This window comes from Dendropsophus ebraccatus, chromosome 6, assembly GCF_027789765.1.
Source record: "Dendropsophus ebraccatus isolate aDenEbr1 chromosome 6, aDenEbr1.pat, whole genome shotgun sequence".
Lineage (NCBI taxonomy): Eukaryota > Metazoa > Chordata > Amphibia > Anura > Hylidae > Dendropsophus > Dendropsophus ebraccatus.
In genome coordinates, this window is record NC_091459.1 from 122,900,830 (window position 1) to 122,916,458 (window position 15,629).

At 43.2% G+C, this 15,629-nt stretch overlaps 1 protein-coding gene across 1 annotated transcript in view; it reads left to right on the forward strand.

Annotated features, from left to right (window-relative positions):
• BLK (BLK proto-oncogene, Src family tyrosine kinase) overlaps positions 1–15,206 on the forward strand; it is a 39,464-nt gene extending 24,258 nt beyond the window's left edge. Inside the window, exons 8-13 of the mRNA XM_069973991.1 lie at positions 387–536; positions 933–1,112; positions 1,538–1,614; positions 6,582–6,732; positions 12,751–12,882; positions 13,271–15,206. Coding sequence (XP_069830092.1) covers positions 387–536; positions 933–1,112; positions 1,538–1,614; positions 6,582–6,732; positions 12,751–12,882; positions 13,271–13,473 — 893 coding nt within the window. The 3' untranslated portion in view covers positions 13,474–15,206. The remainder of the gene's footprint in view (positions 1–386; positions 537–932; positions 1,113–1,537; positions 1,615–6,581; positions 6,733–12,750; positions 12,883–13,270) is intronic.
• Positions 15,207–15,629: the final 423 nt, after the last annotated feature.

The following is a 15,629-nucleotide window of genomic DNA, read 5'->3' on the forward strand; positions in this document are numbered from 1 at the left end:
AAAGACTTTGGATATGTCACAGGAGTATATCAGAAGTTTTGATCAGTGAGTATTTCAAGAGCATGAGCAGGTAGAAGCGCCCAGTGGTTCACTTCACTTCCCGACTGCCATAAATCTGTCTCCAGCAGACTTATAATGGAGCGAGTTGGATGGATATCACTACAAGCTAGGGAGTGAAATGTGCTACTGGATGCTTCTCCTTCCCCAACATCCCCACTGTAGAGGTTTCCTATAAATAGAATCCATCACTTAGGTTTGAACAAAGTCCGGGACAATGTAATATGACACAACTGCGTTTAGAGATTGCTTTCTACCTCCCCCTAGATACTTCCATTGACCCCTGTAACCTCACAATTTTTTTTTTATTATTTCTGTAACTTCTGCAGGCAGGGCAGATGGCTTATGCCGCAAACTGGAAAAGCCGTGCCCAGCGTTGATCCGAAACAAGTGGGAAACTGATGTCTGGGAGATCCCCCGGGAGTCTGTTAGGCTTGTGAAGAAACTAGGAGCTGGACAGTTTGGAGAAGTGTGGATGGGTAGGTATGAGTTGTATGTCAATGGAGCTGGTTCTGATTGAGGAGATCCAGATAATATATAGAGTCATGGGAAACGGTATACAAATAAATGCTGAACTCTGTGGTGCCACCTATAGGTAGCTAGTCTGTATGTCAATGTCCAGCCCATAATGAAGCATTGAAACACATCTAGGGCTACTGTGCATTTCTGTTTTATGCTTCTTTTATAGTTTTTATTATGAGGAGGTAAGTGGACCTTGGCATTCTCTCCCCCCAGTATTGACTTGAGGAGTTGGTCCATATGACTTCCCCAATAGTTGGGGCATGTAAGAGCCAAAGACTGGAGATAACTGGTGACCAGAGGATTCATGTATTATTATTATTATGATTAATAGATCTTTGTTTCTTCATCCTTAGGTTTTTATAATAACAATGTAACAGTGGCCATAAAGACATTGAAGGAGGGCAGCATGTCACCCCTGGCCTTTCTGGAAGAAGCAAACTTGATGAAAATGCTGCGCCATAACAAGCTGGTCCAGCTCTTCGCAGTGGTCACCAAAGAGCCCATATACATTGTGACGGAATATATGAGTAAAGGTAAGTCTGGTGCGGTGATACAATGTATCAATTCTTAAATCATGCTCCAAAGATGTGGCATTGCGGCCCTATTATTAAATGTTATGGGGTCTATGGGCAAGTGTAAGGATCTGAGTGGCTTTGATGAGGGACTCATAGTGACGTGTAGACACCAGGGTCAGATCATCTCCAGAGCGTCCGGTTTTGTGGAGAGTTCCCAGTATTTAGTGGTTAGTACTGACCAAAAGTTTCCAAAGAAGCGACCAGACAGAGGGTCATGGAGCCCAAGGCTCATTGACATGTATGGGAGGTGGAGGCTATCACCTCTATCTCTTCTGTGGATGTCATTTTGGAAAAAAGTGTGACCGATCCTGTTATTTCCATGTGACCAAAGCCAAAATGCTCCCGAAAATATAATAAAAGTAAGATTTGTGTGATCATTTCAGGAAGTCTGTTGGATTTTTTTAAGACAGATGAAGGATCAAAGCTGCGCTTCCCAAAACTGGTGGACATGTCGGCCCAGGTAAGTGACGGGACAGCACCGATGGTTGTATTATTTATGGGGGAAGTAATGGTCATCCCTATCTATGATGGTGGCGCTGAATGTTTCTGGAAAAAGCAGCTATGTTTATTCTAATCCTGCATAACTCCCTTTAAAGGGATTATCTTGGGAAAACAAACATTTTCTCCATAGTTGGGTGAGGTGCAAAAATAATAAAGAAGTTATTATCCAAATTTTTAACAAGTCTTGAAACATGACCTAGGCTATTAGCCAAACCTGGAAGTAGAAGTTTTTAAAAACTCGTCTGTACAGAGTAGAATAGAGACAATATGGACATCTCCAGATAAAAACAGAGGGCACACTGCTCCTTGCTCCTCTGTTTTAGGGATCAGTGGAAGAATTTATTCTGAATATGCCCTGTCACATGATGCCCCTTGATTCCTTAAAGGAGTTGTCCAAGACTAGACAGCGCCACCCTTGTTGACAGGCTATGCCTGGCATTGCAGCTCAGTCTGATCCAAAAGTATACAGCTATACCAGACACAGCCCTTAGACTAGAGCAGTGTTGCTTCCTGAAAAGTTGGGGGGCGACGACAGACCTTTTAACTAACGTCATTAACCCCTTTAACTCCAGCTTTAAGGAGTTACGGTCTAATAACTTAATATACCGTGATAATAAAAAGCAGCAGCATTTCATGAGGTTAAATTTAGACGATCCGGACGACATAAATTTAGCTTGTGGTCGATCTGAGGCAGGAAGATGACGCTCATTTTATTTTCCATTGCACAATGTGAAATTTGAGTGTAAGTTTTTCTTTACCGACACTTCTGAAAGATACCAAAAGCCACAACTTCATGTTATGGCAGATACAGATCTCCTATTCCCTGAGCCCTGTGATGGAGATCGCAGCTAATAAGCAGATGTGTGTCTGTAATAACATCATAATGACGTATACATGTTATTGCTGCTGAACCCCAAGCACCATGATGTTTTGTGTCCATCTCGGTCTACTGAGCAGACGACCACAGACGTCAAAAACAATTCAAAAACCTCACGTAAAACTGTTTTTGTGGCTCCAACACTGTGCAAGAAAACATCCTCCTAAATAACGGTGACTAACAGCCCAGGGGCTAGGCCTGCAGACTTAGGTGCTACATTGTTTTTTGTGGTGATCATTGATCATTCCCATTAGATTGGAAATGTTAAGTCCTGTATTTCTAGACTACGTCTGCATTCTGATTTACACTATGGTTCTACTCTGTGCAGAGTAACAAAAAGTCTCCCATTGGTTCTGGAAACTATCAACAAGTAGGCTTGTTACTTAAAGGAGAAGTCTGGCCAGATCCATTTTTTATCAAGTGCTGGGGAGGATAATAGAAATAACATGCTCTTACCTCCCACGCTCAAGCGCTGATGGCGCCGCTCCGGTCCCTGGCTGCTTCCTGGTCTGAGCAGGGAGTGGGGTTGTGACATGTGAGGTCACTACGGCCACTATGGCCACTGACTGGCTCAGCGGACCTTACACATCAAGACCCGGTCCCCCAGAAGCAGCCGGGGACTGGAGCGGCAGCGACCCCTGGAGCAGGGAAGGTAAGATCATGTTATTTCTTTTATCCTCCCCAACAATTGCTAAAAAAAAATGGGTCATGCCGGACTGTTCACTCAAGCTCTTAAATGCTCGAGTGCTCATTTCTCAAGTCTGGCATTTTTCAATGCTCGAGTACACGAGTGCACATTTAACCAGGTGGTTTGGCGGAGCAAAGGTTAATATATTACATTTTTGTATATTTTGTTCGTTGGAAGGATGTGTAAACAAGATATACTAAAATTAGAACTAAAAAATGTAATAGGTTTCTGCAAGACACATTAAAACTCCAGCGGTATGCCTGCAATTGCCCGGATCACACTGGAGTTGAAATGTGTCTTGCAGAAACCCATTAAATTTTTTTCCCTCTAATTTTTGTATATTTCTTTTAAACATACTTTAGAGGAATTAAATATACAAAAATCTGAACGAAAAAAATGCAGTAGGTAACCATACTTACCTGCCTGTGCACCTTCCGATGCCCTCCTGCTCCAGTCCCCAGCTCACTGAAAGCCTGCTCAGCCAATCACTGTGCTCTCCCACCACAGCCAGTGATTGGCTGAGCGGGCTGTCACTGGGGCCTGAGGGCATCGGAAGGAGTGCAGACAGGTAAGTATGGCTGTTTTTATTGTTTTTTTACTGCATTGTAAAACTGGATTTAAAAGGAGCTCCCACTACCATGTCTATGGCTGCTCCTTCAGTATCTTCATATTCTGGTAAAAGGTGTTCTAATGCCATGCGCAATGAAGGGAGAGGGCCAGGAACTAGTCATCTTGGCTGTGACTAGTCACAGCTCTCTGTCCTGTCATTGTGCTCTGCAGGGTGACTGACAGACAAGGAGGCCCATTAGCGTGGCATTAAAACAAATTTTACCGAGATATGAAGATACTGAAGGAGCAACCACAGACATGGTAGGGGGGCTTCTTACAATATCGATTAGGTGCTCCTGGGAACTCAATAGGCCAAATTATGCTGATTGGTTTCCCTTAACTGTTTCAGAGATGATGCCAGGTGCTTCAAAACTGTATAAATATTCGTGCTACTGTACTGACATGCTGTGTCAGTACAGGAGCATGAACATTTAAAAAGCAACTTGAGTTGCTGGATTGAACATACTTGCTAAAGACCTTTAGTAATAAATTGTTACGTCTGGGGGAATGTGACAGAGTAGAGTTCTCATTGGTAGTGTTGCTCCTCATTAGAACAGAATAGGGTTCCTATCGGTCTTGGTGCTTTCTGTTAGTACAGCGTAGAGTTTCCAACGGTCTTGTGGTTCCTGGTCAATAGAGTAGGGTTCCAATTGGTCTTTATGCTTCTGGTCACTACAGAGTAGGGTTCCCATTGGTCTTGGTGCTCTTGGCCAGTACAGAGTAGGGTTTCCATTGGTTCTGTTGCTCCTGGTCACTACAGAGTAGGGTTCCCATTGGTCTTGGTGCTCTTGGCCAGTACAGAGTAGGGTTTCCATTGGTTCTGTTGCTCCTGGTCACTACAGAGTAGGGTTCCCATTGGTCTTGGTGCTCTTGGCCAGTACAGAGTAGGGTTTCCATTGGTTCTGTTGCTCCTGGTCACTACAGAGTAGGGTTCCCATTGGTCTTGGAGCTCTTGGCCAGTACAGAGTAGGGTTTCCATTGGTTCTGTTGCTCCTGGTCACTACAGAGTAGGATTCCCACTGATCTTGTTTCTTCTGGTTAGTAAAGAGTAGAGTTTTCAACTATCTTGTTGTTCCTGGTTGTACAGAGCAGGTTTTTTTTTTTTTTTTGAGAGAAGAAAACATGAAGGCAACATAGAAATGTGGAGAACTCTAAGGACCTTTACCACCCTACTCAGCAGGATTCCTAGCATGGGCTAACTATTGGTCTCTGTTACTTAAAAGGAACATTTAATCAGAAAATTACCTATTGTTTAAGTCAAGTTTTCAAGTTGGAAAATTCTCAAGGGTGCCTTCACACATACCGTATCGCTGCGCATTTATTGCACGAAACTCGCACGAAAGTAGCTGCGTTTTTTGTGGTGTTAAACCATCCTGTGAAAATCATGTGAAAATCAAAACTCGCATGTAAAAATCGCACCAAACACGCAGTGAGAATACACATACATTGACATTATAGCAATCAGTATCACTGTGGAAACTCACACCGAAAAATATTCAGCGATACGGTACGTGTGATGGCACCCTTAAGAAAATATTTTTAGTCTGATATCTGTATTTTAAAATAATCCTAAAATCTGGAAGTTTTTAATTCGACCACTAAGGCTAATAGGCTGACACTTCCTGTTCTGTGGAAGGACTCATCATCCCAGCCAGGGTTACAGTCAAAGATGACATCAGTATATAGATATTATAGGATCAGGTTATGCACAACAAGTGATAGTTAGAGCTCAGTGTTCCCCTCCCCACACAATGACCTCTGCACAGGTCACAGAACATGACTGATGAGAGCTCTCCCACAGAAGTAAATATGCACCCCACTTCAGTCTATTGTATTTGTGTCCATGGGGCTTGCCATATAAATGATGTTACAAGAAGCACAGGCATTATGGCTGCCCCTGTAATAATGTTCGAAAATGAAACTTAAATACTAAAAAAAAAATCTTTAAAATCAACTGGTGTCAAAAATTTATACAGATTTATAATTTACTTCCATTTAAAAATCTCATGCCTTCCAATACTTAGCAGCTGCTGTATGTCCTACAGAAAGTGGTGTATTATTTCTAATTTGACACAGTGCTTCCTGCTGCCACCTCTGTCCATGTCAGAAACTGCCCTGAGCAGGAGAGGTTTTCTATGGGGATTGGCTGATACTTTGGACAGTTCCTGTCCTGGACAGAGACTGGAAAGAATACACCACTTCCTGTGTCACAACCGGAGTTGTGGATCCGCTGTACCACCGCTAGCGATGGGGGTGGAGTTTAAGGGGCCGCTGGTCTTTACCAGCGTCCACCGCATGGACTTGCTGTGGCAGGCAACCCCCTCCACCCCCCAGGGATTTATAAGAGAGTGTTTGCTGCAATTAACCAATCAATGGCGTACTGCCCCTTTAAATCTGTGCCAGCTGGTGCACACGTGCCCTAGGAGGCGCCCCAGGGGGCTGAAGATGAGGCGGCACCAGACCTGGGAACATGGGACCATGGCCGCAGACGAAGTGGAGCAGGGAGAGAGGGTGCACATCCTGCAGGACATACAGCAGCTGATAAGTACTAGGAGAATGGAGATTTTTAGATAAAAGTAAATTACAAATTTATGTAACTTTTTGACGCCTGCTAATTTATTTTTAAAACAATTGCTGTAAAACCATTTTAAGATTGGACTTGAGCTGATGAAGATCGATGCAAATAATTATTAAGGAATGAAGGAATGCCACAATTAACCAATTCACACTCATCATTTCTCTCTGGTTTCAGGTGGCGGAGGGCATGGCGTACATTGAAAAGAAGAATTACATCCACAGAGACCTGAGAGCCGCCAACGTCCTGGTGAATGATACACTGTGCTGTAAAATAGGAGATTTTGGACTGGCAAGAATCATTGATAGTGAATACATAGCCAAAGAGGGTGAGCGAGAGACTTTACTGACAGAGCATGTAATAATATATAACAGTCGTATAATAACGTGAATACTCGTAAAACGTAAATGTTCACTGTCGTCTCAAACAATTTCTCTCTCCGTAATTGCTAACATATTTGTGAATCACTTCATTTACCATAAAATGACTCTTTAGCCCAGAAAAAGTTGGTATCTCACTTTCCTGCAATCTGTTGTTAGGGGAACATCTCCATCTCTAACAGCCGAGAGACTTAACTGGAACACAGGGAGTGTGGGTGGGGCTTAGATAGTGTCATACACAGGAAAGTACCTGGACTGTTTGCAGACACATTGAGCCTGTCAACCCCCCCTAGTTCCGATGCAGTACTCCAGATATTCCATACAATGCATGAAATATAATTCAACGCTTCCCTCACATATGTGGACATCTGTCTATAAATATATACACCTATTTTCTTACTATGTACACTATGCTGCCTCCTGAATACAATCCTCTGTTCCCCCTACATTAAGTCATCATCATCAGTAATAGTTCCCTGCATAAACCAGAGCTGCAATGCAAAAAAGTCAATCTTGGCATCAGTTACTATATACTTAGGCATTTGTTCAATTTCCCTTTAATTACCGCCAATCCGGTATTGAAGCATGTACACTATAGAAAGACCAGCTTCTGCTGCCCCCCCCCCCCCTCCTTTTTTTCTCTCTACCTGCAAGGCACAATGTCACCCTTTAAGTATAGTCCTTCCTCTTTGGACATGCTTGAAAGAAATATGATTAATTGATCCATATGACCAATATAATCCATTGATTGCCAGATATTAACTAAATACTGCCCGAACTTGCCTATTTCTCATCAAACATGTTATATTACTGGGCAGTGCCATGGTGGAAACCTCCTTTCTGATGCACCGGCTTTGCTGTAAGCAGAAATAATTGAAAAAGCAGCAGCCTACTAGGAAGGGGTTAGACTAAAACTGTTGCTGCTTTTGACTTGAGATGGGAGGCCTTAATTTCCCTATTAGGGGCAGTGCAGATCCTCTGAAGATCAGACACAGCCTGAAAGTAGAACATAGAACATGCTTAGCCCCTCCACCTTATTTTCTAGTTGTGACGGTTACTAGAGACAGATTTCCTCTAGCAACAGACAGTGGACAGCAAATTGCAGAGAAGTTAGACACCCAGAGGACAAGACTTTAGAGCAGAGGTAGCAGACACTCTCACAGTCTAAAGAGACAGTCTTGATAGTTCCTTTGTTATATATAAAGTCAAGAGTCTTAGAAATGATAAAGATAAAGATTTTACATTAGGTCCTAGGATCTGCAAGGTATGCCTCTGCTATAGAAACATGGGATCTCACCCCCCCCCTTAATTAGATTGTAAGCTCTTGAGCCTTATGCATTATCAGAGCCTGATAATTACATCGATTGGCTAATAACAAGTGACAGATCTTCTTCTTTCCACCTCTTATAGGGAACATAGAGGGCTGAGGATGTTTGTTTGGTGTTTGTGAGGATAAAAGCAGAAGTAGGAGATTCACCTTGTCATACTGATACTGGCCGTTTGCTGATCGCTTCTACTTTCACATGTGCTGAGCTGTAGACACGCCGAAATCACAAAGCACGGCAGCACCACATCTGGGAAAGTGTTCAGTCACCGATACACAAAAATTAGATGCTAAAGCATTATTTAAGTAAATCCATTCGTGATAGATTTATCCCAATTGGGAAATTTTTGAAAAATTTGGGAAATATTTCATGTAAAAAAAAACCCCCTGCAGTCATGGTTTTCCCTAGCAAGTACTAGAGATCAGGACCGACAATTTAAGGGTGCCCATAAAAGCTGCTATACCTGCAACATAAATAGTGGCACTCTATAGATGTGTTTGTTATAGTCTTCAGTGCAGAGAGCACTCTGTTGAGCAGTCTAGCATTTTATTTTATAGGGGCTTAAAGGGGTTTTCTGGGATTTGCATAGGTTTAAATCAGGAACATTGACAACAATGAAATACATGTCCTCTCTGTATCCTCACTGTTCAGTATGATCTAGGCTATGTTCGCACTACGTATATTTCAGTCAGTATTGCAACCAAAACCAGGAGTGGATTAAAAACACAGAAAGGATCTGTTCATACAATGGTGAAATTGAGTGGATGGCCGCCATATAACAGTAAATAACGGCCATTATTTCAATATAACAGCCGTTCTAAAATAACAGCAAATATTTGCCATTATATGGCGGCCATCCACTCAATTTCAACATTGTGTGAACAGAGCCTTTCTGTGTTTTTAATCCACTCCTGGTTTTGGTTGCAATATGAGGACCACAATACTGACTGAAATATACATATACTGACTGAAATATACGTAGTGTGAAGGCAGCCCTAAGCAGCAATACCTGACATGTATGGACATCACTGTGTGGAGTACTGCTTAACATGAAGGTCTAGGGGGTGGGAAGAAAACTTCTTTAAAGTGTCATTGTCGTTTAATTATTTATTTATTTTTTTGCAGAAATAGTACAGGCGATTTTAAGAAACTTTGTAATGGGTTTATTAGCCAGTTTGAAGCCTTCCCCCCTGTCTTTTTCTATAGAGAGGACAGGGATGGAGGGAGATGAGGCACCAAAACAGGACAACAAAGAGTTAATTTACAGCTACATCACTGGGCTATCTCCTCTGACAGTCAGCACTGACCTCTCTGACCTCTGAATTCTGGCTTTCACACAGTTCCCACTGTGTAATCCTTTATTTTCTGATGTTGACTAATCTCCCCCCCCCCTCCCCTCTCCATAGATTACACAGGGCTCGACTTATGTAAGAGAGTCGAGATTTGCTGATAATGAGTAGTGAATGAGAAAGAGGAAGGAGGGGGGGACCTGGGGAAAAGGCTTTTTGAATGCAGATAATGGCATATTTGCCTAATAAACCCAATTACAAAGTTTCTTAAAATTGCCTGGACTATTGATTTCTGCAAAAAAAATGAAACGACCTTGACACTTTAACTATAAGAACTGCAGATAGTACAGTTACCACTTGTACCCCCTGACCATATGGCAGCTGAGATACTATAAAGTACACATCCTAATTCGAGGGTCCTACAAGACATTTTCCATGGAGGGCCCAGAAGCTGGATATTTAGAGAGGAGCAAAACTCCTGAAGTTTAAGGTCGTTCGTTACAATCAAATTTATTTTTATCCAAAAAGATTTGGTCCAAATCAAAAAGCCCTGGACTGCCCATTACAGTGGTGCATGGTATCCTGAAGTCTCTGGGGTTTCAGGGTTCCCGGGAGCAGGAGTTCAGTATAGAACACAATGTACAATACAGCTGCAGTCGCCATTTTGTGAAATTTGTCCAAAATAAATATCAAAAGTTTTAGATTCACTGAATCTCAGAAATCAGAAAACAAATTAGATTCATAACATATCAGTTTGTTTGTCTGTATCCATGTTCAAACTGCTTAAAGGGGTTGTCCAACGAAAAAATAAATTCTTTTATACCAACTGGTGTCAGAAAGTTATATAGATTTGTAATTTATATCTATTTAAAAATCTCAAGTCTTCCCATACTTATGAGCTTCTATATGTCCTGCAGGAAGTGTTGATAATTAACATACAAAAACAGTGCTCTCTGCTGACATCTCTGGCCGAGTCAGGAACTGTCCAGAGCAATAGCAAAATTCCATAGAAAACATCTCCTGCTCTGGACAGTTCCTGACTCAGCCATAGATGTCAGCAGAGAGCACTGTTTTTGTATGTAAATAAACAACACTTCCTGCAGGACATACAGCAGCTTATAAGTATTGGAAGACTTGAGATTTTTAAATAGAAGTAAATTACAAATCTGTACAACTTTCTGACACCAAATCTTTTTTGCTGGACAACCCCTTTAAGGGTGCGTTCACACTTACAGGATCCGCAGCAGATTTGATGGCCTAGATTTGAAGCTGCAGTTTGCTTTGAATCTACAACTTCAAATCTGCGCCATTAAATCTGCTGCGGATCCTGTACGTGTGAAAGCAGTCTAAAAAAACAAAGAACATTCTGGTGACTACAACCACAATTAGTATTACAGTAGGCATTTTGCGTGATAAAAGTGAACAGCAGACATCTTATTGCAGACATTAAGGACGGGGAGGTTCTGCTGCAGTCAGTGAGGGGGATTCCTGCTGCAGTCAGTGAGGAAGGGGACGTTCCTAATGCAGTCAGTGAGCAGGTTCCTGTTGCAGTCAGTGAAAAGGAGGAGGTTCCTGCTGCAGTCAGTGTGGAAGGGGAGATTCCTGACGCAGTCAGTGAGAAGGCTCCTACTGCAGTCAGTGAGGAGGGTTTTTTTTCTGCAGTCAGTGGGAATTGTGGAGGTTCCTTCTGGTGTCAGTAAGGAGGAGGAGATTCTTGCTGCAGTCAGTGAGGGAGGGGAGAGGTTCCTTCTGTAGTCAGTGAGGAGGGGAGACTCCTGCTGCAGGCAGTTATGGGGGGGTTCCTACAGAGGTCATTGGGGGCTCCTGCTGCATTCAGTGAGGGTAGAGGTTCGTACTGCAGTCAGTGAGGAAGGGAGAAGTTCTTGTTATAGTCAGTGTGTGTGTGCGGGGGGGGGGGGAGGGGCATTCCTGTTGCAGTTAGTGAGTAGGGGAGAGATTCCTACCTCACTCAGTGAGGATGGGGAGGTTCCTGATGCATGCAATGAAGGGGGGGGGGTGTTCTGCTGTAGTCAGTAGGAGGTTGCTGCTGCAGTTAGTGAGGAGGGCAGAGATTCTGCTGCAGTCAGTGGGAATAGTGGAGGTTCCTAATATAGTCAGTGAGGAAGGGGGGGGGTATTCCTGCTTTTCTACTGCAGTCAGTGAGGAGGGGGGAGGTTTCTGCTGCAGTCATTGAGGGAAGGGGAGATTTGTGGTCCAGTCAGTGAGGAGGGGAGAGGTTCATGCTGCTGTCAGTGAGGAGGGGGGAGGTTTCTGTTGTAGTCAGCGAGGGAGGGTAGATTCTTGCTGCAGCCAATGAGGAGAGGGAAGATTCTTGCTACAGTCAGTGAGGAGAGGGGAGGTTCTTGCTGCAGTCAGTGAGGAGAGGGGAGGTTCTTGGTACAGTCAATGAGGAGAGGGGAGGTTCTTGCTGCAGTCAGTGAGGAGAGAGGAGGTTCTTGCTGCAGTCAGTGAGGAGAGGGGAGGTTCTTGGTACTGTCAGTGAGGAGAGGGGAGGTTCCTGGTACAGTCAATGAGGAGAGGGGAGGTTCTTGCTGCAGTCAGTGAGGAGAGGGGAGGTTCTTGCTGCAGTCAGTGAGGAGAGGGGAGGTTCTTGCTGCAGTCAGTGAGGAGAGGGGAGGTTCTTGGTACTGTCAGTGAGGAGAGGGGAGGTTCTTGGTACAGTCAATGAGGAGAGGAGAGGTTCTTGCTGCAGTCAGTGAGGAGAGGGGAGGTTCTTGCTGCAGTCAGTGAGGAGAGGGGAGGTTCATGCTGCAGTCAGTGAGGAGAGGGGAGGTTCTTGGTACTGTCAGTGAGGAGAGGGGAGGTTCTTGGTACAGTCAATGAGGAGAGGAGAGGTTCTTGCTGCAGTCAGTGAGGAGAGGGGAGGTTCTTGCTGCAGTCAGTGAGGAGAGGGGAGGTTCTTGCTGCAGTCAGTGAGGAGAGGGGAGGTTCTTGGTACTGTCAGTGAGGAGAGGGGAGGTTCTTGGTACAGTCAATGAGGAGAGGAGAGGTTCCTGCTGCAGTCAGTGGGGAGAGGGGAGGTTCTTGCTGCAGTCAGTGAGGAGAGGGGAGGTTCTTGCTGCAGTCAGTGAGGAGGGGAGAGGTTCATGCTGCCGTCATTGAGGGGGGAGGAGGTTTCTGCTGCTGACAGTAAGGAGGGGGAAAGTCTTGCTGCAGCCAATGAGGAGATGGGTGGTTCCCTATGCAGCCAATAAGGAGGTTTCTGATGGAGTAACATTGTCCATATTCATTGTCAGAGACTCTAGATTTGTCTTTATCCAGAACAAACCATTTCAAACCTATTCTAACGTATACATTTTTATTGTAAAAATGATTTCATCTCCACCCACAGGAACAAAATTTCCCATCAAATGGACGGCCCCTGAAGCCATCAACTTCGGAGTCTTCACCATTAAGTCAGACGTATGGTCCTTTGGCATTCTTCTCACTGAAATTGTGACATATGGTCGGATTCCGTACGCAGGTAATGCGTCTGGTCGCCTGTAGACCTCAAAAAACTTTAAAAAAGTTAGTATGTACTTTATTGGGGAAGGGTTGGCCCGGCCTACCGGAGTATTAGAAGATCCTTTACTGAACCACAGCCATAATAGGAGAACCCAAAGGCCTATTAGGGGACACCCTCTGATCTATTATTACACTTGCTGTAATAATTTAGAGTTGACTAATTACTAGAATTAGAAATAAAGGTGTACAGTACGGGGTCGTCTCAGGGCATGTGCACACAATGCAGAGGATGAAGCCCTCAGTCATGCACTTTCGTTTCGTCGAGGTCTGATTACTTATCCCCCCCTCCCGATCAAAACCTTTAACGTGCCTATTGATGATGGTGATATATCCCTTCTCTCCTTCAGGTATGACGAACCCTGAGGTGATCCAGCTACTGGATGAAGGCTACCGCATGCCCTGCCCGGAGTACTGTGCACCAGAACTGTATGAGATCATGATGAAGTGCTGGAGGGAACGGCCGGAAGACAGGCCAACGTTTGAGTATCTACAGTCAGTTTTAGAAGATTTTGGGACAGCGACTGAGAAACAGTATGAGGATGAACCCTGAGACTAAGTCATAGACACGGACTGGACGTTGCCACTGACTTAGTGGAAATGAGTCATGTGATCCAGGAGAAGAATAATGACTTCCTATTCCTATTTTTACATCTGATCTTTAAATGATTGGAGACCAATGTCAACCAATCTAATGTTTGCTTTAATTTTTATTAATTCTACAAGTGGGTGTGGCCACCATTAAGTTGGGCAGTGCTGATGGTCCAACAAGACAGAGACTTCCATGAAGAACCAGTCTTGGGCGTCCACCTGAAGATGTTGGGTGCACACAGTACTTTACATTCCCCCAATCGGAAAGTTGTCGGTGATGTCACTATTCTCCATCCACTGGACTAGAGACATGACGGAGACCAAATCCTCACCAGAAGGGCTTCATTCTTAATACATATCTGGACACACACAGGGTGTATGTATATATATATATATATATATATATATATATATATATATATATGCTATATACAACACTGCACCATCTATGGTTTCCATTTCTGCAGAGCTGCAGTGATTTGTGTGATTTCCATCCTTGGTTTTGTGCTCTGTCTCTGTGGTCTTTGTGGTCGTTACTCCCATCAGTAATGTTTCTGCTGTATTATTTTTGATGCATCAAAATAACAAACCGCAAAGTCATTTACATTGTGATTTTTTTTATTGGTTTTGTAATACAGCAGCTAATACATTCCTTATCCCTCTGTGATCAATGCAGGGTGGAGTATAATACAGGATGTAACTCAGGATCAGTACAGGATAAGTAATGTAATGTATGTACACAGTGACCCCACCAGCAGAATAGTGAGTGCAGCTCTGGAGTATAATACAGGATGTAACTCAGGATCAGTACAGGATAAGTAATGTAATGTATGTAGACAGTGACCCCACCAGCAGAATAGTGAGTGCAGCTCTGGGGTATAATACAGGATGTAACTCAGGATCAGTACAGGATAAGTAATGTAATGTATGTACACAGTGCCCCCACCAGCAGAATAGTGAGTGCAGCTCTGGAGTATAATGCAGGATGTAACTTAGGATCAGTACAGGATAAGTAAAGTAATGTATGTACACAGTGACCCCACCAGAATAGTGAGTGCAGCTCTGGAGTATAATACAGGATGTAACTCAGGATCAGTACAGGATAAGTAATGTAATGTATGTACACAGTGACCCCACCAGCAGAATAGTGAGTGCAGCTCTGGAGTATAATACAGGATGTAACTCAGGATCAGTACAGGATAAGTAATGTAATGTATGTACACAGTGACCCCACCAGCAGAATAGTGAGTGCAGCTCTGGGGTATAATACAGGATGTAACTCAGGATCAGTAAAGAATAAGTCATGTAACGTATGTACACAGTGACTCCACCAGCAGAATAGAGAGTGCAGCTCTGGGGTATAATACAGGATGTAACTCAGGATCAGTACAGAATAAGTCATGTAACGTATGTAATATTCACATTATGAGGGATTTATATGTAGATTTATTCTGTTCATACAATTGTTTTAAAGATAGCAAATTACTAAAATGATGAGATTGGGATGAAATGAAGGTGACGGTGATTGATTTGTTGGTTGCTATTATTAATTTATTATGTTTTATAATATCGAAAACTGGAAGAATACAGACGGGAAGTTGTTGTGTAGTTTAGTCAATTTGCTTTTCTATTTTTTTTTTTACAATCCTATATGTTGTATAGAGATTTTAGAGTTTAGATTTCCTTTATTTTATAATCATGGAGTAAAATGTTATTCTAAAGAGTTTGCGGACGAGAGTTTCTTTTCACTGCTCATCTTCTTTTCTAGATCTGATCCAGAGAAGCAGCTAGGTGTCTGACAGCAGAACCCTGTGTACACAATGTTTACCCTGATAACCACCGTCTCTCTGAGTTGTTTTGGTGTGCAATGCATTGTGGGATTTACATCTAAACACTTCATCTCATGCAACGCAATGCAACAAAGTTTTCCCTGTCCAGGCACTGATACAGAAAGTCAGAGAGAGCTAGCAGTCTGGCAGAATTATGAATGTAGCTCCGGAGGTGACAGTGAATTTTGCACATTTGAGTCTGATTTAAACTAAAAGATAAAGTTGAAAATATCAGTAATAACCGAAATGGAGACGCTGTGTGACATGACTAATAATATGGTGAAAAAGA